This window comes from Panthera onca, chromosome D1 (assembly GCF_046562875.1).
Source record: "Panthera onca isolate mPanOnc1 chromosome D1, mPanOnc1 haplotype 2, whole genome shotgun sequence".
Lineage (NCBI taxonomy): Eukaryota > Metazoa > Chordata > Mammalia > Carnivora > Felidae > Panthera > Panthera onca.
In genome coordinates, this window is record NC_138348.1 from 16,099,952 (window position 1) to 16,122,683 (window position 22,732).

General features: G+C 42.8%; 1 protein-coding gene across 4 annotated transcripts in view; it reads right to left on the minus strand.

Moving 5' to 3' along the window:
• The window catches only part of CSTPP1 (centriolar satellite-associated tubulin polyglutamylase complex regulator 1), a 196,918-nt gene that overhangs the window by 22,523 nt on the left and 151,663 nt on the right, over nucleotides 1-22,732 (minus strand). For all 4 annotated transcript variants that reach the window (XM_078433438.2, XM_078433437.2, XM_078433440.2 and 1 more), the window contains exon 4: nucleotides 2,988-3,072. In XM_078433438.2, the coding sequence (XP_078289564.1) occupies nucleotides 2,988-3,072 (85 nt within the window). The remainder of the gene's footprint in view (nucleotides 1-2,987; nucleotides 3,073-22,732) is intronic.

The window sequence follows — 22,732 nt, forward strand, 5'->3', positions numbered from 1 at the left end:
TCACAAAGGACCACGTACTATATGATTCCACTCATTTTAAATGTCTAGAATAGGCAAATTTATAGAGACAGAAAGTAGATTAGTGGTTGCCCAGGGCTGGGGAGGAGGGAAGGATTGGGGAGTAGTGGCTAAGGACTGCAGGATTTCTTTTGGGGGTAATTAAAATATTCTAAACTTGATTGTGCTGATGGATATGCATATACTCTGTGACTATAATAAAATCCCATTGGATTTTGTTTTAAGTAGGCTTCGTGTCCAGCACAGAGCCCAATGCAGAGCCCAACGTGGGGCTTGTACTCATGACCCTGAGATTAAGACCTGAGCTGAGATCAAGAGTTGGACCAGAAACCCCAAGCTGTTAAAAATTTTTAATGAATATATAAATGAATGAACGAACAAATGAATATAGGATGCAGTGGCTGATGTTTGTTCTTCGAGTTACTGAGAATCATGGACTTTTTCAACTACGTAAAATGCCTGACAAGGGATGTCACTCATATGTTCATTCAATCGGGAGACACTTAATGGAGTGTGTAGCACATATCTAGGTACTGGTCTGGGCAACAGGGATCCAGCAGCAAATAAGACTGGTATAGATCCCGCCTGCCCTCATGGAGCTTACACTTACTTGGAGCTTACTTACACTTACGGTTCCTTTTCTCTGGGAAGATTTTAGTTAGAGATCACAGCTGATTTTTATTATTCAGCTATGTAGAAATCATAGTACCGTCTTTGAGAGTTTTTTTCCCCCAATGTGGGGCTGAATCTTCCTTAAAATAATCTGACCTCAAGGGGCACTATCATTGGAAATCTGAAGGTAACTCCAGCTGGCTGCTCTTAAATTACAAGAGATAATCTCCCACGTTTTATTGTCAACTATGGAAAAAAAAAATCTAAATCTCCTTTGGATAGCAGATCAGTTAAAATGATAAAACCCGAATTGCTGCTTTTACCAGGGGCCAAGTGCCACTGGAAAAGGTAAGTATCCACTGGACAACGCAGGGAAGAAGATTTTGGTTGCGTGACCACTAAACAAGTTTTGCACATGACCAGCAAAACCAGCGTGGGAGCTGTGCACTGCAGAACAGCCCGCCCCGGTGTGAGGCTGGAGTCTGTCGCTGGCAGCGGAGGGGATGGTTGGCTCACCTCAGAAGGACTCAGATGGTTCTTGGTGCAGCGTAGCCAGTGCAGCTGTGGTGTCAGTGGGTCAAACCACCACGCACAAATGATTTCACAAGATGAGCAGGCAGGAGGGTGAGGAGGTTAAGGGCAAAGTCTGTGGATTCAGGCAGCCCTGGGTTCAGGTCATGCCTCTGCTACTTACAAGCTATCAGTAAATTCAGGCCACATACTTGACCTCTTTGAGCCTTAATTTCCTCTTTTTTTTTTTTTTTTTTTTTTAAATTGAGGCATATCAGTTTCCTCTTGAGTAAAATAGGAAGGTTAACAGTTTTTATAAGGATTAAGTGAGGTAATTAAGGTAAATGAATTTAAATGAAATAATGAAGGTAAATGCATACACTATGCTTGAGGTAAGATGGACATTAAAAAATATTATTAAGACTTTACTTTTGGGGCGCCTGGGTGGCTCAGTCGGTTAAGCGGCCGACTTCGGCTCAGGTCATGATCTCACAGTCCGTGAGTTCGAGCCCCACGTCGGGCTCTGTGCTGACAGCTCAGAGCCTGGAGCCTGCTTCAGATTCTGTGTCTCCCTCTCTCTCTGACCCTCTCTCGTTCACGCTCTGTCTCTCTCTGTCTCAAAAATAAATAAACATTAACCAAAAAAAAAAGACTTTACTTTTGGGGTGCCTGGGTGGTTCAGTCAGTTGCGTGTCCAACTTTGGCTCAGGTCATGATCTCACGGTTTATGAGTTTGAGCCCCGTGTCAGGCTCTGTGCTGACAGCTCAGAGCCTGGAACCTGCTTTGGGTTCTGCGTCTCCCTCTCTCTCTGCCCTCCCCGCCCCGCCCTCTGTCTCTCTAAAAAATAAACATTAAAAAGTTAAAAAAGAAAAACAAGACTTTACTTTTTAGAGCAGTTTTAGGTTCATAGCAAAATGGAGGGGAGGTGCAGAGATTTACCACATACCCCCCATCCCCCAACTCTTGCATAGCTTCCTCCATATCAACACCTGCACTGCACTGGAGTGGAACATTTGTTACAATTGATGAAGCTACACTGACACAACATGATCACCCAGAGTTCATACTTTACATTACCCTTCATGTGTACTTTTGGGACAGATGTACAATGACATGTATCTATCATGTGTAGTATAATACAGAGTATTTTCCTAAAAATCCTCTTTTCTGGCAATTTCAGACAACACAATTTTTGAAATTCTTCCATTTGCCACCTTAGGTCAAATTTCGTGTCAAGTAAAAGGTAACTGAGGCACAGTCCAACTACCTCATTTGGTTAAAATGGGAATGACCATGAAATCAAACGCAGAAATAAGGGGGTTCAAACTATTTCTGCCAAGTCTTCCTGGTTCTGGACTAATCTTGAAAATCTTCTTTCAGCATAAATAATATCATTTATCCTTCTCTTAATTGGGCTTTATCACCTCCATACCTTTCCAGTCTCTAACCTCAATCTATGCCTTCATTCACTGGTCACTGCCAACTCTTGCCCCTTCGTTTCTCAGAATATCCTCTAGAGACTTGTGTGTGTGCGTGTGTGTGTGTGTGTGTGTGTGTGTGTGTGTGTGTGTGTCTTCATCTCACCACCCCCCAGCTCTGTCTGCAGACCCTAAGGCCCCCCACAGAAACCACAAAGGATCATTTGGCTTCCCTTGGGAAAGGCAGAAAGTGAGCATTATGTTTTGGGGCAAATCTCAAACAGACCCCTCTCCAAATGCCAGTTTCTCCCTAATGGTTTTGTATTTTTCCTAATGGTTTGCTTGTTTGTTTGTATACATTTCAGGTTTCTCTAAGAAGTCCTGGCCCGCAGAGGGCTGAGTTAGCTTCTAGAGCCCAGGGCACATACCTGGCTGCTTTCTGAGTGAGCTCCAGGGGGAAATCCGGGCACAGCAGTTGCAGCAAACAGTGATATTCTCTCATGGTCAGCAAATCTGAAGTTGAAATGGAGAGGAACACATTAGGTCTCTGCGTGTGAAGTCATTGCTCTTTGTTTGGCCATTTCATGGGTTTCAGACCTAGCCTGGGTAGAGCTGCTCTTGTAAAGGTGAGTTAGTGCTATCTACTAACCTCTGGTAGTGAGATTCTAAGATCAATGTTTCTACAAAGTTTTTCCCGGGTGAAAGGTACCCAGCTACAACATTTTGGCTAACGGAGCTTCCCTGGTTTGAAAAATGGTCGGGTGAGAAGGGAACAAGAGGGATACCTTGATCCACATTCTTAGTCTGGATTTCCTTGTGTATGAAAATCTACAAGAACGAGTCATTTCAAAGCTGGTTAAATCTGCTGAAATTCTCTGGCATGGTAGCATTCACCACAACATGCCCAAAGACCATCCACAGATATCTGGAAGCACTACTAAGGCAAACTCAGTCTTTCAATATATGGAGAAGAATACATCACAGCAACCCACAGACCTTATTACTCTGTCATCCAGTATTGCACAGCCTGGCTTCTTTTGGATGCCTGCACAAAAATCTGGCCATTCTATTACAGGAAACCAAGACAAAGGTTCAAGATATACAATCAAGGCAACCAGATGATTCCTGATATACAGAAGCAGTGCCCTGGGAGAGATGAGCCAGGATGAGGCTCTGTAGCCCAGCAGCAAACCCAGAGATGCAAATCTCAGGGAGGTCTCTCGGCTCCCAAGGGAGAGGAAATACACTGATGTGTAAAGGTTGTTTTGTTATTACATGTACCAAGGCCAAAAGATTTTAGAACAGCCAGGCAATCCGCAAATACTCTGTATACCAAAGCATTTCAAATATGGAAGAACAAGCTAATGGTAAAGCAACAGCAGGCAACCTGGAAGCCATCCTAACTGGGAGAATGAGTGAGACAAGGGAATCCAGAGGGCATGGCCACATTTGGGGAATGAAGATGATGATCATAGGCACTTGGTTTCTTTGGACCCAAGTTAGCCCAAGCCACAGGAATCCAGATCTCCTGCCCTGCTAGTTTGGTTGATGCTTTTCCAAGATAAAAACCCCAAATCTCCAGGGACAGGCCTGGGTTCCTACTACTTTTTCATCAAAGCTCAATTCAAGGTGGGGGCAGAGTTAAACTAACCACACTGCCAAAGTCAGGGTCACCAAAGCAACAGGCTCAGTGCCAGTGTAGGTCAAAGGATCAAGATGGCTTTTGTGGCCTTCGTCTTGGCCACAGTGGGGTGTGCACTTTCCTCTCCTCATTCGCCTGACCTCGGGCACAGCCTGGTAGGAGGTTTTGCTCATCAAAGGATGGTGTAATAGCCACTCACGGTCTTACAGCTTTAAGGTAAGGGGCAGGAAAGGTGAAGAAAGGGGAGAAAAGCTATTGAATATAATGGATTCCCACATTATTTTCACTCCAGAACTCCCCGTGTAAAGAGGAGTGACTTCTGGAAGGAAGTAAATACACGCATACCTTGGAGATACTGTGGGTTTGGTTCAGAACACCGCAATAAAGCAAACATCCCAACAAAGTGAATCAAATGAATTTTTTGGTTTTCCAGTGCATGTAAAAGTAACGGTTACGCTAAGCTGCAATCTATTAAGTGTGCAATAGCATTATATCTAAAAAAAAAGTACATGCCTTAGTTTAAAAATACTTTATTGCTAAAAAATGCTAACCATCATCTGAGCTTTCAGCAAGTTGTAATCACTGATCACAGATGACCACAACAATAATGAAAAGGTTTGAAATATTGTGAGAATTACCAAAACATGACACAGAGACACAAAGTGAGCAAATGCTATTGGAAAAATGGCGCCGATGGACTTGCACAATGCAGGATTGCCACAAACCTTCAATTTGTAAAAAATGCAATGTCAGCAAAGCACAAACACATCTATAAAGGAAAATGCTATCTTTGAATCATCATTGCTTTCCTCGGCTAATTGGTGGATGTATCTGATCATTCTTAGGGGGTCAAAGTGTTTCACAGAAATTCACATTTGTCCCCCAAAGTTACCCATAAGATATCCTTGGGAAGATAAATCAGTGAAGGAATACGGGAAGGCTAGAGGACTGTGTAACTCCCACACTGAGTCAAGAAAGACAAGGTTGGGTATCAATCTCAGCCTCCTGGTTTCCAGACCCTCAGCTCTCTTTAGGTTCTTGATGACACTCTAACTCATGTACTTCAAATAGTTGCTTCCAAAGATAGAAGGATGATTTACAAAAATCATTTTGTATTTCTCTAATGCAACAACAGCTCTTGGAAATACTAAATACATCAGAATAACAGAATACAGCTTGTTCACCACTTCTGGAACTTGACTTTCCCAAATGGAAAATGAGGAAGATAAAGAGATGAATGAAAATCTAGGCAGATAGAGAACTTTTGCCACCTTCATTGTGGAAGACAGCAGTTCTACTTCTACTAATGTAGTGGCTGGATATTTTGAGAGAGAGGCATTTGCTGCTCGGAGATACTCCTCAGTTGAGTAGTGGGTATTTGGGAGAATGGCAAGTGGTCACGCTTGTTCCAAAATCAGAACACTGAGGAGCAAATAGGAGCTGGCCCCTTCCTGTCTCTCAGGCTAGGGTTCAACCCTTAGCTCTGCAATTTACCAGTTACGCAACCGTGGGCAAATTGCTCAATCTCTCTAAATCTCAGTTTCTCATCTATAAAATGGGAATGATGACACTTACCTTTCAGGGTTGAAGTCAAGATTAAAAGAGAGGATGTCTATAAAGTACTTAGCAGAATGTCTACAACATAGTAACACCAAACAGCAGGGGATATTTTAGTTTTGTTTTTAAATGCTGGGGGCAAAGACAGGCGAGAAGAGGAAGGTGTTTCCTGCTGAGTTTAAGTGCTTAAACACCTAGGAGTGGTCTGCCTTGAAATTCTCTGTCAGGTTGCCTGAGCCAAACATGTTTTTAAATACTCTTTGCAGTATTCCTTCATTTCGTATTACTATGGGCCTCCTCAGTTCCAGGCACAGTGTTACAGCGATGAAGAAGCCAGCAGTCTTCTTAGCTCCCGAGACTTAAACTCAGGCACTAGCTAACCCTAAATGCCTACTTTGGGCCCTCTAAGAGCTCTCCAAGATCTCAAAGGCCTTTTCAGGCAACGCTTTGTGCCTCAGGAACAACAGTAACGAGACTAAATAGTCACCGAGCCTTGAATTAGCTCACTTCACCTTCGCAACAACCTTATGAAGTAGACTCCATTATTCCCAGTCCCACTTCACAGCCAAGGACAAGGAGGCTTAGAGAGGTGAAGTAGAGTTGACCCTTGAACAATGTGGGGTTAGGGGCACCAACCCCCTGCACAGTCAAAAATCCATGTATAACTTTTGACTCCTCAACAACTTAACTTCTAATAGCCCACTGTTGACTAGAAGCTGTACTGATAACACAATTAACTTATATTTTGTGTGTTATATGTATTTATATGTTATATTCTTATAATAAAGTAAGCTAGGGAAAAGAAAATGATATTAAGAAAAACATAAAGAAGAGAAAATACATGTATAGGATTGTACTGGAAAAAACCAAACATGTACAAAGGGATCTGTGCAGTTCAAACCCATGTTGTTTAAGGGTTGACTGTCATTTGGTAAGTGATAAAAGAAGGGTTCAGAGCCTGGGGGGACAGGAAGGGAACATGGCTTCCCAGAATAAAACCTGAGGCTGGGAGGGAAAGATGGGGGTCTGAAGGCTGGGTGGGCTTAATGATAATATTAACAGCCGACATTTATTGAGCACTTACTATGGGCCAGGCACTGTTCTTGCAAGGGCTTGTCCTATGTCGTCTCATTTAATCTTCACTATGGTTACCCCCATTTCACAGACACAAAAACTCAGATCACGCACGCGTAAGAGGTAGACCTGGAATTCAGACACAGGCAGTCTGGCTCTAGCGTTTACCCACCTAACACTTTCAGCACCTTGATCTTATCAACCGTAATGTGTGAAGGCTTAGGAGCTTGTTTTTCCCTCCAAACAAACTGCGGGAACTAAATAGCTCCAGGTGAACTGGATCAAGGAGACAATTCAAGTGATTTGGGATTTTTTTCATGTAAGAAATTTAGTCTGAAAGGTCTAATTACTGTCAACAGGAAAGACTTGCGGCTCCAGCAGCACAGCCTGTGCTGGGCCACAGGCCACGGGCGGGCGGGGGATGGGTGCACCTGTGCTCCTGGCCTTGCCGCCATTTCTCATCCCCGCCCACCTGCCAGCCGCTCTTTGCCCTGGCAGGTGCAGGGAAGGTAAGTGGTGTGTACGGACAGACAGACGCCTTCTCTAAAGGAACCCCACACCCCCAACTAGGAAAGCATCAGCCAGCAGGTCCTGAAAGATTAAAGGCGAAGGCACAAGAAGGGTCTGGTATAAGATCAACATTAAAACATTCTCCACAAATTGGTGCTTCTCTTTTTGTGGGTGGTCAGAGCTGTTAAACATTCTTATTCTCAGCATTGTAATAGTCCCACTGACCGTGTGCCCGGCTCTGGACCAGAGGCGTTTACATCCTTGGTTCTCTTCTCTCCAGAGGCAACACAGCGTAGCACCGTGGCTCATAGCATAGACTTCAGAGTTATCCTGCCTGGGTCAAAATCCCAGCTTTGCCACTGATTTCAAATTACTTGACCATTAAGCTCTCTGTGCCTCAGTTTCCCCATCTGTAACATGAGGATAATGACAGTAGCACCATCATACAGTTGTTGTGAGTTAATGTAAAGGGCTTAGAACAATGGCTCATCAAAAGTGCTCTGTTACTATTTGCTATTATTATTTTAGAAATAAAAAAACTAGGGTTTCTTTAAAGGTTGATTACCTTCTCAAGGAAACAGAACAACTTAGAGGAGGGAAAACGGTGATTCGGATGTAAGCCCAAAGGATGTCTAGCTCCAAAGGTCCTTCTAGTTCTCACCAGCAGGTGAGATCCGGCTGGTTTATAGAGGACTTGACTTCTGATGTAGGATTGTTCACACCAGGTGACTGACAGGCTTTCTATTGAAGTTAAACATACAGATACCCTGCAGGTGGGCCACATTAAACTGGGCAGGGCAGTTGTATTAGTGGAGAGCCCAGACTTAGTAATCAGGCGACCTTGCTTCAAAGCCTGGCTCCACTACTTAACCTCTAGTGTGATCTGGACAAGTTGCACAACTTCTCTGAACCTTGGTTTCCTCTTCTTAGAAATGTGAATAACCACAGTACCTACCTAGTGAGATTGTTGTAAAAACCAAATGAGGCAATTTAAATATAAGGTACTTTTCTGAGAAATTATCGAAGTACCCAGTAAGTGGTAGGATTATTTTATAATTATTAACTGATTAAAACTTGAAGTCCTGAAATTAAGGAATCTTTAGACTTAAAGCCCTTAGCACAATGCCTGGCACACAGCAGTAAATATTTATTGAAGGAATGAATGAATAAAAACATGCATTACATACAGACCCAGAGGAAAATTCAGATGGACAGATTTCTGGTCACTGGGTGAACTACCGAGATGGGGACTCCCCAGGCACAGGAGGCATATATACAAATTTAGGGGGCCACGAGGAGATGTTGGAGCTGTAAAGTGCTGAAAATGGAAAACGTCCTGTTCACAGGTACCACAACTCTCAGTGAACACAATACGTCCTGGCAGGGGGACTACACTCCACGTGCTTGTTGACTCCTAGCACCTTCTTATCAATGTTAAATCCAGTCAGCTTGGATATTTGTTTTCATAGGATTATATCACCAATTTTACCATGAAAACCAGAGGAAACCTAAGGTTTACTTCATAATAATTCACTTGACCACTGTTACAACTCTTGCAGGAATACTGTATTTTTCAAGATAACCAGCCCCTGGTTTAGAACAGTCTTTTGTTGGTTATCTCTAATCCCAGAGGGTGACAGGTGAGGTTATTTTGAATAAGAAAATTAGTCTAATCAGAAATTGCTGATGCCCAATAATCAAGGACTAACTTGTTCTCACCTCCTTCTTTCTTGGAAAAGAAGGATGAAGGTCTCCTCTTGTGTTTTCTACATCTGGTCTGCCTTCTTGCTGTGGAAATTCCTGTTTCGGAAGCTCCTGTTTCGGAAGCTCGGGGCAGCTTAGTCATCTCTACATCCTCCTCCAAGACCACCCTGTGTGCCCACACATTTGCTCAGGAAGAACTGCGGTGGTGTGGTTGTAGACTCAGATGCCTTTGCTCTTCCTGGGAAATGGTGCCTTTTCCAGGGTCAGAGCGGTGTCATTCAAGGAGACCAGTGGAGGGCGCCTGGGTAACTCGGTCGGTTAAGTGTCCTGACTTCGGCTCAGGTCATGATCTCACAGTGTGTGGGTTCCAGACCCATGTCGGGCTCTGTGCTGACAGCTCAGAGCTTGGAGTGTGCTTTGGATTCTGTGTCTCCCTCTCTCTCTCTGCCCCTCCCCTGCTTGTGCTCTCTCTCTCTCTCTCTCTCTCTCTCAAAAATAAACATTAAAAAAGAAAATAAAGGAGACCAGTGGAGGAGTGCCAGACAGAAGCAACTAGCGCCATATCTTTGTCCCTCACTCGGAGAAAGCCCAAATCAAGCATTTTTAGCACCAAAAGGATGGGGGATGAAATGGGCTTTAGTCTGGATTTGTTTCTGTGACTGCCTACAAATGTTGATGGCTGGGTGAGCTAGTGCTAGGACCAGAGCTAGAGATAATGAAATGTTACCAAGCGTTGGGGAATCCCAGTGGACTGGACAACCTCTAGTTGGTTGGCTGCATAATCTCCATAGGAGGCCACAGAGGCCAGAGAACACCACAGCCCATGAGTGGACTCTCCAATTTTCAGTTGCAATTGTTTTTATGTTCTGTTCTGCAGGGCTTGTGGATGCTCATTCTAAATGACACTCACCCTCAGCCAGCCTGCTCTGCCAAGAGATGCTCGGAAGGACATGGATAGTTTGGGGCATGACCACACCACCCCTTCCTAACCCCCAGTGCACTGAGGCTTTGGTACCAGTCTGCAGCTGAGTAAATACTACTCTGCAAGAAGGGGGATGGGAGGGAAGGAGAGCAGGGAGGAGAGAAGAGGAAGGAGGCAAGACATCTGACAGCTTCACTCCCCACGTAGCATGTAGTCCCACAAGTCACAGGAAGATTGCTGACATCCTAGAGCTATGTTCCTGTCAAGCAAACCCCGGAAGGAGAGCAGGCTGTGTTCCTAAATTTTATCCCTTTTGAGAGCACTGTTGTTTTATATTATAAATGGAGGGAAATCATAATTAGTTCACCGAAAAGGAAATGATTTCACAAAAGGAATGAGAAGCACTGGCTTCCACTGACACCTGTGGGGTAAAGTAGTTGGGCCATTATTAACACCATCCTTTGCGAGCTCATTATTCCCCAGAGCCTGTTCAGTGTATTTAAACCAGGGCTGAAAGCCAGACTCCCTCTCTTTCTTTCCTTCATTATGACTGAGCCCAACATCAAATGATTATTTCTGTTTGACCAGTATATGCATTCTAGGCAAAGTATTAAATCAGACACGGTAACAATTGCATGGCAATTTTTAGAATGAACAAAAGAACCCCCCCCCCCCCCCGGAATTGTTTATATTAACCAAAGATTTAAAGAAATATGAGCATTTCTAATCAGCGTCTGAAAATCTGCAGGGATCGTGTATGGCACATCATGGCAATCTGGCCTGGTATTTAGGCTACCCACGGCCATCCCTAGCTCCCACAGTGGCACCGAACCAGAGGCCCGGTCTGACATGACAAGAATCCCACATACCGTGTTAGAGCATCTTTTCTGTCCATCATGATGGGGCTGTTGGGAGTTCAAGGACTAAGGCGAAGCTTGGTTCTGGGGGAGGACACTGTCTTAGACAGCTTTGATGACACGAACCACAGCAGGTTGCAATGCCCAGGACGGGCAACCCTATGGCGTTGTGGAAGGAGGCACCAGCGCCAGAAGACAAGAAAGCCTCTGTCCAGTAGCAACGGGGCCAGCTATTCTGGCACGAGCACAGTCTCCTGACAATTTATTGAGGAAGCTCAATAAATTGAGCTTTGGGAGGCAGCTTTGGACACCAAAATGTGGAGAAGGATCTTGGCACCATAAGTTCTTAGAGGGCCCAGCAGCTTATCAAGTTATTTCAAGCTTAGTATCTGCATCCATTCACATGTAAAAAACAATGTGTATTTATTTATTTTGAGGGAGAGAGAGAGTGAGTGGGGGAAGGGACAGAAAGAGAGGAGGGAGAGAATCCCAAGCAGGCTCCATGCTGCCAGTGCAGAGCCTGACAAGGGGCTAGATCTCTTGAACCGTGAGATCATGACCTGAGCGAAATCAAGAGTCAGATGCTTTTCAAGAGTCGGACGCTTAACTGACCTGACTGAGCCATCCACACGCCCCCACCCATTCACATTTTAATTCAGAGACCAATGTCCAGCTCTACGAGGTGTTGCTACTTTTTTTAAATGTTTATTTATTTTTGAGAGAGGGAGAGAGAGAGAGAGAGAGAGAGAGCGCGAGCGCAAGTGGGGGAGGGGCAGAGAGAGAGGGAGACACAGAATCTGAAGCAGGCTCCAGGCTCTGAGCTGTCAGCACAGATTCTGATGTGGAGCTCCAACTCACAGACCATGAGATCATGACCTGAGCTGAAGTCGGCTACTCAACTGACTGAGCCACCCGGGCACCCTCAGATGTTGCTACTTTATGCTTTTGGTTTGGAAACAGGGTGATAGGAAGTGCTCTTTGACACAGAGACTTTAGAGCCAAGGTGTAATTCTTATCCAGGAAGAAGCAAGTGCTGTCTCAAACTCCTGTGACCCAAACCTGCTCTTAACTGGACAGAAATGGTTAAACAGGCATAAGAGCTAAGGTGGAGACAGAACTTCAGGCCCCCCTCATGGTAACTGGAGGTGAGAGGAAACATCCTGCCCTCTCAGTGGTGGTATATCTGGAAAACGTCACTCAATCTTTGAAAAAGAGGCGTATTTTACACTTCCTCACATGGGTTTTTATAACCAGAATGAGGGTTTTCATGTTGTTCTGGAGGAAGGAAAGGTCTGTTCTCCCACAGAGGCAGGTTATAATATAGACAAGAGAACTCAGCCTGAGTTCTGCAAAGAACTAACCACATTATTCTGGGCACAACTCTTCTGGGCCTCCGTTTTGTCACCTTTAAATGAGAAAGATGTGGTACGTGAAGGTTGAAAAAATTTTTTAAACAGATATACTTTTTTTTCAATGGAAATCTTATAAGGAACCTCAATGTATAACAGATAAAGCAAAGCCTTTCTTACTCGACTTTCTCCTCAGTAGCCCTCACCTAGTCTAGAGGTGTGAGGAATGAAGTGGCTGGGAGAGAAGGCTCGAGGCATTGCTTTAAAATTCTAGGGCTCTACTGAGATGGCTTGAAAAGCCCTGGCTCTAACCCCTAAGTGGGTCTTACGCCTGCTTACCTAGTGCAGCCTCCTGGATCGGCCAACCAGGGTCCAAGTCCTGGCTCTTTGGCTAACTAGCTGTGTTGACACTGAGCAAGCCACTTAGAAATGAGAGTGAATATTAATACTAATACTAATGATACTAACAGTATGAACAATACTGTTCCTAATCAGGAGAATCTTTGAGAGGATTAAAACAGATGATTAAAAAAAAATTTTTTTAATGTTTATTTGAGAAAGAGAGAGACAGAGTGCGAGCAGGGGAGGAGCAGAGAGAGGGAGACACAGAATCTGAAGCAGGCTCCAGGCTCTGAGCTGTCAGCACAGAGCCCGACGTGGGGCTCAAACCCACAGACTGCAAGATCATGACCTGAGCTGAAGTCGGACGCTTAACCGGCTGCACCCCCCAGGCACCCCTGGAATAGATGACTTAAAAAAGAGAGCGATTGGTAGCTACTGAACAGAATATAACGTATACAGACGTTGAGTCACTATGCCGTACTCCTGAAACTCTGAAACTAAGGTCACATTGTGTGTCAACCGTATGCAAATAAATAAACAAAAATTAAAAAAATAAAAGAGATGGTAAATTTAAAGTGCTAGTATACGGCCCAGGGTAAGTATTCAATAAACAGTACCTGCTCTTGTTACCACGGCTTTTGAGGCACACAGGTGGGATGGCACCTGCATAACAAAAGGCACAATTCATCCAAGTTCAAGCTCAAGCCAGTGGGTGGCTAAAACAATCTTATTCCTTATCTCATGATTATTTTATCTTGCCTTTGTTCTTATTGATGAGAGAAGAACAGACTTCCTGCCCCAAGGCAGGTGCACACCACTTTCCTTGAGAGTCACTACCCTGCCAATCCTCTATCATCTCACTAGTGAAAGTACTGATGAGTCATATTTATAGACAGACTGTATAATCATGCAAACCATTTTCATACGCATGATCACTTTTGATCCCCATAAGAACCTTGACAGGCGGGGAGAGGAAAACAGTATTATTCCCATTTTTATGAACCAGGAAAATGAACCTCAGTAAGGGACAAAAAGTACCAAGTAAATGGTAGAGCCACAATCTAATCAAGCCTTCTCTTTCCAGGTCAGGGCCTCTCTCCACTACACAGGCCAGTTCCTTATGATGTCCTTGCTTTCTTGCTATATGGTTCCTGGGACTTCAGCCCGCTTTTATTTCTTCCAGGGATGAAAAACACCTGGCATAGTGGATTCCATAATGAGAGTGCAGTAAATGTTAGCTGCAACTGCTGTTATTGTTATTATTACCGTTAATATTTAAAACTGCTGCCAGCTAGCTCATCTCTTCCTATCCTCCTTCTCCTAGACTGGCTCCAGGGTCAGATGTGGTCTACCTGGCTCCCCGCTTCCTTGCTGCCCCTAAAACAAACTGACAGACCCTTTCTAATTTAGGAGACCGCTGTTAATCTCTATAAGAAAACAGAGAAGGAACAACAAAAATAATAAACACTTTAAGCCATTATAGGCCCGTATCTGCAATTTGAATAGGACTAAACATAGATTAGCAAAGTATATTTAATGTACACACAAAAATTACTTCCAACTACCTTTTTCCTTTCCAATTTAAAATCAGGCTGACAGTTGGGATGGGATTTTATTATTATTTGTTATTTACTAAAAAAAATTTTTTTTAGGTAATCTCTATGCCCAACTTGGGGCGTGAACTCACAACCCTGAGATCCAGAGTCACATGCTCTGCTGACTGAGCCAGCCAGGTGCCCCTGGGATGGAATTTCAAAAAAGCGATCAGCAAAACTGATGGCCTGTCTGAGAAAGCAAGCCACAGAAAACAAAAACCAACAGAAGTATTTCTCTGGGCTTTCCACTGTCCAAAGTAGCCATAGAATAAATAGGAAGTGGAACAGATTATGCATTTGATTTGCTTAAAATGCATTTTCCTTTTCTTCTAAATAAACATAAAAAGAAGCAGTGGCTAACAGAGTTACTCACTAGGAGTGATCTGAACCGAGACAGACTAAAAATAAGAAAACAATCTAAGTCCCCGGTTCTCGATGATTGTGTGAGTAGAGGAAGACCGTTGCCAGCACGTAGGCGTATTTATAAAGACCACAGCCTGTTCTCTTGTCAGAATCTACTAACTTCCACCAATGATGACGGATTTATGGCTACCCATCAACTAAAAAAATAGACTTAAGAAACAAAAACAGCAAGAACCAGAAAGAAGGGTGGATATAGATAAACACATACATCTTTTCAGATGAATCCACCTTTGTCTTTCCTGCTGCTTTCTGTCTTTTGTGGGCATATATAATGTACCCTATCTATAATTATATGTATATGTGTGGGTAAGAGAAAGAGGCGGCTAGAGACAGAAGAGTGGTTGACTTTTTTTGGGACTGGAAATGGGATGGGAAAGGAAATTGACATTAGCAGTTACTGTTCCTTAAAGCCATCGACTTTGTTTTTGAAAGTATGGTTTTCCTGTTAAAAGATCCTTTGCCTGTAATGTGAGTGAATCACTCATCTTATTTTAATAAAAATGTGAACCAAATGATAGTGGCTCTGCGTCCTGGGAAATGACACAATGGTTAGGCTTTCTGGACCCTGATCCTTATCTTTCAGTGGGCCTGGCAGGCGTACAAAAAGAAAGGAAAAAAGATGAAAAATATCCCAGTGGCATCAAAGGATGAACCCACCCAATTTCTTTCAGGCACCAGTATTCTAAAAAACAAAGTCTGATCTTACTCACTGGGGTTTGGACAAGGTACCTGGTTTCCTCATTGATGGGTGGCCTTTAATCAGACACCAGCTCTTTCTGTCTCAGTTTCCTCTTCTGTCATGCCTCATGTCTAAATGATCAGGGTGGATTAGATGAAGTTAAATCTACTTTAAAGTACGTAAGATTGCACACCCTTTTGAGCTTTTGCATTTTGTCACCTCCACGTATATAACCCACTTGAAAAATTAAGAAAACAAAAGTATAAGCACCAGGAAGACATCAAAGAGTCTTAAAAAAAAAAGCATGAGCATTCAGAATTATAAAAAAGAAAAGTGCAAACTTCTTGTCTCAGTAATCCTCAGCGTTGTATTTGGGTCTAAGATTCTAGGATTCTTTCACTGTAATTCTCTGCGATTGAGGCAGGAGCACAAAGAACAGGTAGGACATGATTTGGATGCAGGTAGCATGGAACTTGCTAGAAGGGTAGGAATGTTACACAATCCACATTGCTTCATTCTAGTGTGGCACACGTAGTAGCTAAGAACATGAGATTTGGAATTAAGACGGTCTTGGGTTCAAGATGCCTCTGTTACTTCCTAGTTATGGGGCATGGGCAAAATTCTTTAAGCTTCAGTTTTCCCATCTATAAAATTGGATTATACGTCTTCTTTCTTAGACTCTACACGATGGGGGCCCCTGCTATTGCTCTAACTGCATCTCCTTCTACTCATTCCTTGCTCAGACCATTCCAGCCACAATGGCTTTGTAGTTCTTGAATACGTCAAGCATGTTCTTGTCTCAGGCTTTTGTATCTGCTCTCCCCTCTCCCCCAGATCCCTACATAGCTCTTTCCTCCTTCAGGTCTCTTCTCAAATGTCATTATACAGTAAGGCCACCCCTGGCCATGGTATTTAAAACTGCAACGCTCCCCCTACTTCCTGCTTAGTTTTTCTCCAAAGAACTTATCGTTGTATGATCTACTATATATTCTTCAACCATATTACTTGTTTCCTTCCTAGAATGTAAGTTCCAAGAAATCAGAGATTTTGCCTCCTTCATTCAGTGTTGGTTCTCAATAACTGTTAAAGGAGCAGGACTGCTGGGATAATTAAGTGAGCTACTACTTATGAAGCTCTTCACATTCACCGTCTAAGACAGAAATGGCTGGCAGACAGGCTTTGTTTGGCTTGAACTTATTTTTTTTTAATTTGGGGCTGAAACATTAGAAAAGTCAAGACATTTCATGCAATACAATCTAGATTCCAGATATCTCTTTTCTAAAAAAAAAAATCAGAGGCCCTGAAGTCTCAGACCATCACTCCTGGACAATCAATCAGCTGGGGCTGAGGCGGAGGCTATCCTTGTAAGTCAGCCATGGCCCCCATTGCTGTTCACTGAATGACACCTGTGCTCCTTACATTACCTGTCTGGTTTTTGCAGGCACTTGAGTTTTCAACCACAGATGGAGAATTTCTCTCAAGAAGAATTTACAATAAAGATTTAATTCATATGACTAAATGAGTTTCAAACGAAAATACACAAACTTAGGTAACCTCATTACGCTAAGAAGAAAGAGCAAAATAGAAATCGCTGTGTACAGTATGATTCCTTCTTTGATTTCAAAGAAAACAAAAGGAAATAAATTTGCATAGGAAAAAGAATGGAATATACCAAAGTGTTAATAGTGGTGGTCAACTCTGCATTTGGGGATTATGCTTTGTGTTTTCTTACAATGGGAAGAATAAATAGTCACCTAGATTTACAGCATGAAAATTATATCTCAATAGAATAGTGGAAGGAAGGAAGGAAGGAAGGAAGGAAGGAAGGAAGGAAGGAAGGATGGAAGGAATAAAAAGTAGGAAGGAAGGAAAGAAGGAAGGAAGCCACCTACAGAAATGGTCAACTTGGCACCTTCCTTCAAAAATCAATTTCTAGGGGCCACCTGGCTGGCTCAGTCAGAACAGCATGCAACTCTTGATCTCAGGGTTGTGAGTTCAAGCCCCGCATTGGGTGTAGAGATTACAAGTAAATAAATAAATTTATTTTATTTTATTTTATTTTATTTTATTTTATTAAAAAAATTTTTTTAACGTTTATTTATTACTGAGAGACAGAGAGACACAGAGAGTGAGCAGGGGAGGGGCAGAGAGAGGGGGAGACACAGAATCTGAAGCAGGCTCCAGGCTCTGAGCTGTCAGCACAGAGCCCGACATGGGGCTTGAACTCACAAACCGTGAGAACATGACCCGAGCCGAAGTCAGTCGCCCAACCAACTGAGCCACCCAGGTGCCCCAATAAATTTATTTAAAAAAAAAGAAATAGATTTCCATGTCCCCATTCTCAGTGGCTCTATGTTCCCCCTCAAAATCACCTTGTTTTATCTACAATGAAAAGAGGGTGCAAAGCTGATCATCATATTTTATAATACTTTATATGCTTATGGATTTTATAATGCCCTTGGTCCTTCTTTGTATGTGCTCACAGTCCAGGCTTATGGGGGGGGGGCACAGTCAGGTTATACATCCCTTCAAATGAGGATGGGGTGGGAGGAAAAACACTTATCAAAGTCAAGGCTAAAACTGATTTGTTACAATACTAACAAGATTTCATTTTTCTGACTTTAAAAAAAATGTTTATTTTTGAGAGAGAGAGAGAGTATGTGTGTGTGTGCGTGTGTGTATGTGTGCATGTGCATGAGCAGGGGAGGGGCAGAGAGAGGAACAGAGGATCCAAAGCGGGCTCTGCACTGACAGCAGAGAGCCTGACGTGGGGCTCGAACTCACGAACCATGAGATCATGACCTGAGCCAAAGTCAGACACTTAAGTGACCTAGTCACCCAGGCGCCCCGTTTTTCTGATTTTTAGTGATATTTATAAATGGTTTTCCTTCCTTTCCATAGCCCAAGGTGATTCTCTGTTTCCTCCTGGGGACAGTGTGGCTGAGCAGAAGGAAGTCTCAGGAGACTCAGAATCCTGCGTTGGCTCTGCTGGACTACCGCATCAGAGCAAGCTACTTACTCTTTGGGCCTTAGTTTCTTCTTCTGTAAGATGGAGATAACCATCAGTTGTCTACTTGAGAGCAAAACGGCCAGATCTATGATCCTATGATTCCCTAAGCTCTTTGAAGTTGTGGGGCCACAGAATGGACGAACTTCCAACGCTGAGAACAATGAAAATGGTTTCTCCAGGTGTCTGTAGCCTGCATGTTAATACCTAACGTATTTAAAACTTAACTAATAGGCAATCTCAACTATCTAAATGCCAGTAAGTCTCTAAGTAGGCCAAACAGATGTCACAAGGTTCACACATTAAAGCTTATGTGGTTAACTTACAGGCCTCTGAGGTAAGCTCTGATTAGACTCAGTTTTAATGCACCGGGCTGTCTATTTTCTAAGCTCAATGCTGACCAGACACAGTAAACCGAGAGAGGAAAAGGAACTATAAAAGGCAGGTGCAAGATCAGCAGTGAGAAATCAGGCATTAACAGCACTGATAGGAACACAGAAGCAGGAAAAAATATTTAAAATGAAATCTGGATGTATTTAGGGTACACTTCAACAAACTCTTGAAGGCAATGATGTTTTCCAGCATAATAAAATAATTTATGTTTGTAAAGATGATACTTAGATGCTAAGATAAATTATATTTAAGAATGCAGGGAAGGGTAGGAGTGCCTGCGTTGGCTCAGTCAGCTGAGCATCTGACTCTTGATTTAGGCTCAGGTCATGATCCCAGGGTCATGGGATTGGGCCCTGTGTTTGGCTCTGTGCTGAGCATAGAGCCTGCTTGGTTCCATCCTGCTTGGGATTCTGTCTCTCTCCTTCTGCCCCTCTCCCCGGCTGGTGGGCATGCTCTCTCTCCTTCGGTCTCTCTTTAAAATTAAAAAATTAAAAAAAAAGTAATGCAGGGAAGGGTGTTATATATATATATTTAAATATATTTTGAAAAGATTTTGATATAAATTATATTAAAAACTACAACAAAAAATTGGAACCCAAACCCTAATTGTAAAACAGTAGGCTGTAAAACTGGAAAACTTTCCTGAGTTTTTCTATATTTACTGTCTCTAAGCCATTTATTTATCATTTCTTATACACTATAAACTGCCTCCTGGTGTTGGTTATGTGTTTTTTAAGCTACCTTCCTGAGTGCTGTACGCCCTTTATCTCATTTAAGTCTGCCTAACAGTCCTATTGGGTAAATACTGTTGTTCTCATTTACTTGCAGACACTGGGAGGTTAGGTCACTTACCTAGTTATATGACTAGTGGTGGTAGCATGTTCAGGCTTTGAACCATGGGTTTGCCTGAATCCAACGCATGTGCTTTAAAGCACTCTGTGATTTATCAATGGTCTAATTATGATAAATGTATCTGTATCATCATCACCAACACACTGAGTCTTGAGAGTAAGGACTTCATCTTACTTGCTTTTCTATGTCTCAGGGACTGGTACCTAGGGGCACTCCGAAAATGTTCAACAGATTTTATCTTTATGCTTCCCTATGTAGATTCCAAACGTTAAAGGAAATGGAGTATATCCCAATGTTTCCCCAATTATGATTCATGGATCATCTGTATCTCAGGCCTACAGAATCAGAATCAGAATCAGAATCAGAATCAGAATCAGAATTCTCACGGTCAAGGTATGCAAATGTGCACTTAAACAAATAGCCCCAGTGACTCTTAAAGTTGGAGAACTATTGACCTAACTTGAAAGTAAATTCTTCGGAGTTAGTCATTCCCAGCTCTGCTACTTCCTAGCTGAATGATCTGGGGCAAGTTAGTTATTTCAATTCTTTGAGCTCCAATTCCATCATCTTTAAAATGACTCAGTCAGGTGAGTGTCTCACTCTTGATTTTGGCTCAGGTCATCATCCCAGAGTTGTGGGATTGAGCCCTGTGTTGGGCTCTGCACTGAGCGTGAAGCCTGCTTGAGATTCTCTCTCTCTCCCTCTGCCCCTCTCCCCCACTGGCTCTTTCTCTTTCTCTCTAAAATAAAAAAAAATGGAAAAAAATTTTAAAAAATTTATACCTATCTCACAGGGTTTTTGAAGGGACGAAGTTCATTCATTCACCAGGAATTACAGAGCGTCTACAGTGTGCCAGATATTGTTTTTCAGGTGCTTAGGATACATTAGGGAACAAACAGATAAGCTCCTTGCCCTCATGAAGCCTACCTCATGAAGACAGATATTAAGTGATAAATACAACAGACAAGTAAACTAGATGGTAAGTTAGTGATACCTATAATGGAAAAAACAGAATAGAGCTGTTCAAATAGGGAGTGTGACATGGCAGTGGTGGTACAAGTAACACCTAGACAAAGATTTGGAGGAGGTTAGGAAGTAATCTAGGTGGACATCGAAGGGAAGAACATTCCAAGCAGAGGAAACAGCCACTGGGTGCATGTCTACTGGGTAAAAGGAACAGCATAGAAGCCAGTGTAGCTGGAGCCAACAGCATGAGAGAGAAAGGAATAAGACATGAGGTTAGAGAAATACCTGGGGCCAGTTCATGTATTGGCCTTTCAGGCCTGCAAGTAAGGATTAAACAAAACAGTCATGTTAAATGTTTGGAACAGTATATAGCACATAGTAAACATTTAATGGATGGTATCCACATCTGTATTTACATTAATATCTTCTGGTCCCACTTTCTTACACCACACACAAAAATAAACTCAAAATGAATGAAACATAAGACAGGAAGCCATCAAAATTCTAGAGGAGAAAACAGGCAAAAACCTCTTTGACCTCGGACGTAGCAACTTCTTACTCAACACGTCTCCGGAAGCAAGGGAAACAAAAGCAAAAATGAACTATTGGGACCTCATCAAAATAAAAAGCTTCTGCACAGCAAAGGAAACAATCAGCAAAACTAAAAGGCAACCAACAGAATGGGAGAAGATATTTGCAAACGACATATCAGATAAAGGGTTAGTATCCAAAATCTATAAAGAACTTATCAAACTCAACACCCAAGAAACAAAGAATCCAGTGAAGAAATGGGCAAAAGACATGAATAGACACTCTTCCAAAGAAGACATCCAGATGGCTGACAGACACATGAAAAGATGCTCAACAGCACTTATCATCAGGGAAATACAAATCAAAACCACCATGAGATACCACCTCACACCAGTCAGAATGGCACACATTAACAACTCAGGCAACAACAGATGTTGGTGAGGATGTGGAGAAAGAGGATCTCTTTTGCACTGCTGGTGGGAATCCAAACTGGTGCAGCCTCTCTGGAAAACAGTATGGAGGTTCCTAACAAAATGAAAAATAGAACTACCCTACAACCGAGCAACTGCACTACTAGGTATTTATCCAAGGGATACAGGTGTGCTGTTTCGAAGGGGCACATGCATCCCAATGTTTATAGCAGCACTATGGACAATAGTCAAAGTATGGAAAGAGCCCAAATGCCCATCAATGGATGAATGGATAAAGAAGATGTGGTATATATAGACAATGGAGTATTACTCGGCAATCAAAAAAGAATGAAATCTTGCCATTTGCAACTACGTGGACGGAACTAGAGGGTATTATGCTAAGTGAAATTAGTCAGAGAAAGACAAATATCATTATGACTTCACTCATATGAGGACTTTAAGCTACAGAACAGATGAACATAAGGGAAGGGAAGCAAAAATAATATAAAAACAGGGAGGGGGACAAAACATAAGAGACTCAAATACGGAGAACAAACAGAGGGTTGCTGGAGGGGTTGGGGGGGGGGGATGGGCTAAATGGGTAAGGGGCATTAAGAAATCTACTCCTGAACTCACTGTTGCACTATATGCTAAGTAACTTGGATGTAAATTAAAACATGAATAAATTAATTAAAAATATATATCTTCTGGTCCCTAAACAGAGCTAGTCTGGAAGGTCAGGCTAAAGGGACTATAGCACCTTTTATGCACTTTGGTGGGGTTATAGGGTCCTTCAACATTTCCCAAAGCACCGAAATCAGATCAAAGGTGATCCCCAGCAGCAAGTAGAGATGGTTAATTCTTTGCAGGTGCTCAGAAAACTAAACTAACAGAGACACACAAAGTCAACACAGCATCAATAAAAGACGGAAAGGATGGGGTGTGGATGGGGTGGGCTTGGCTAAAGGCTGAAGCCAACAGAAGAGTCATCAGCAAGGTACGAGAAAAAGTAATGGAGCGTAGAAGCATCACCTACAGCAGTTGAAGCCCATGCTAATATCAATGAGACCACAAAGTCATGAGAATAATGACTACAAACTGGTGGGGAGTGAGCCAGGGAGCCCAGCAACATGAATGCACTTGCATGGGGGAGAAGACAAATTAAGAGATTCAGGCAAAACTATTCCCTTTCCTGGTGGAGGTTCTTTAATCTTTAATCTCCCTCTCTTGACACTAGGCACTGATCTTGCCCCAACAAGACAAAGGATAACTTCTGAGGAGCGAAGGGCCTCTCAGGAGGCAAGTGCCCTGTGTCTGCCAGGCTAAAAGGACAAGTTTTCTTGGTCACAGTGTCTCACAA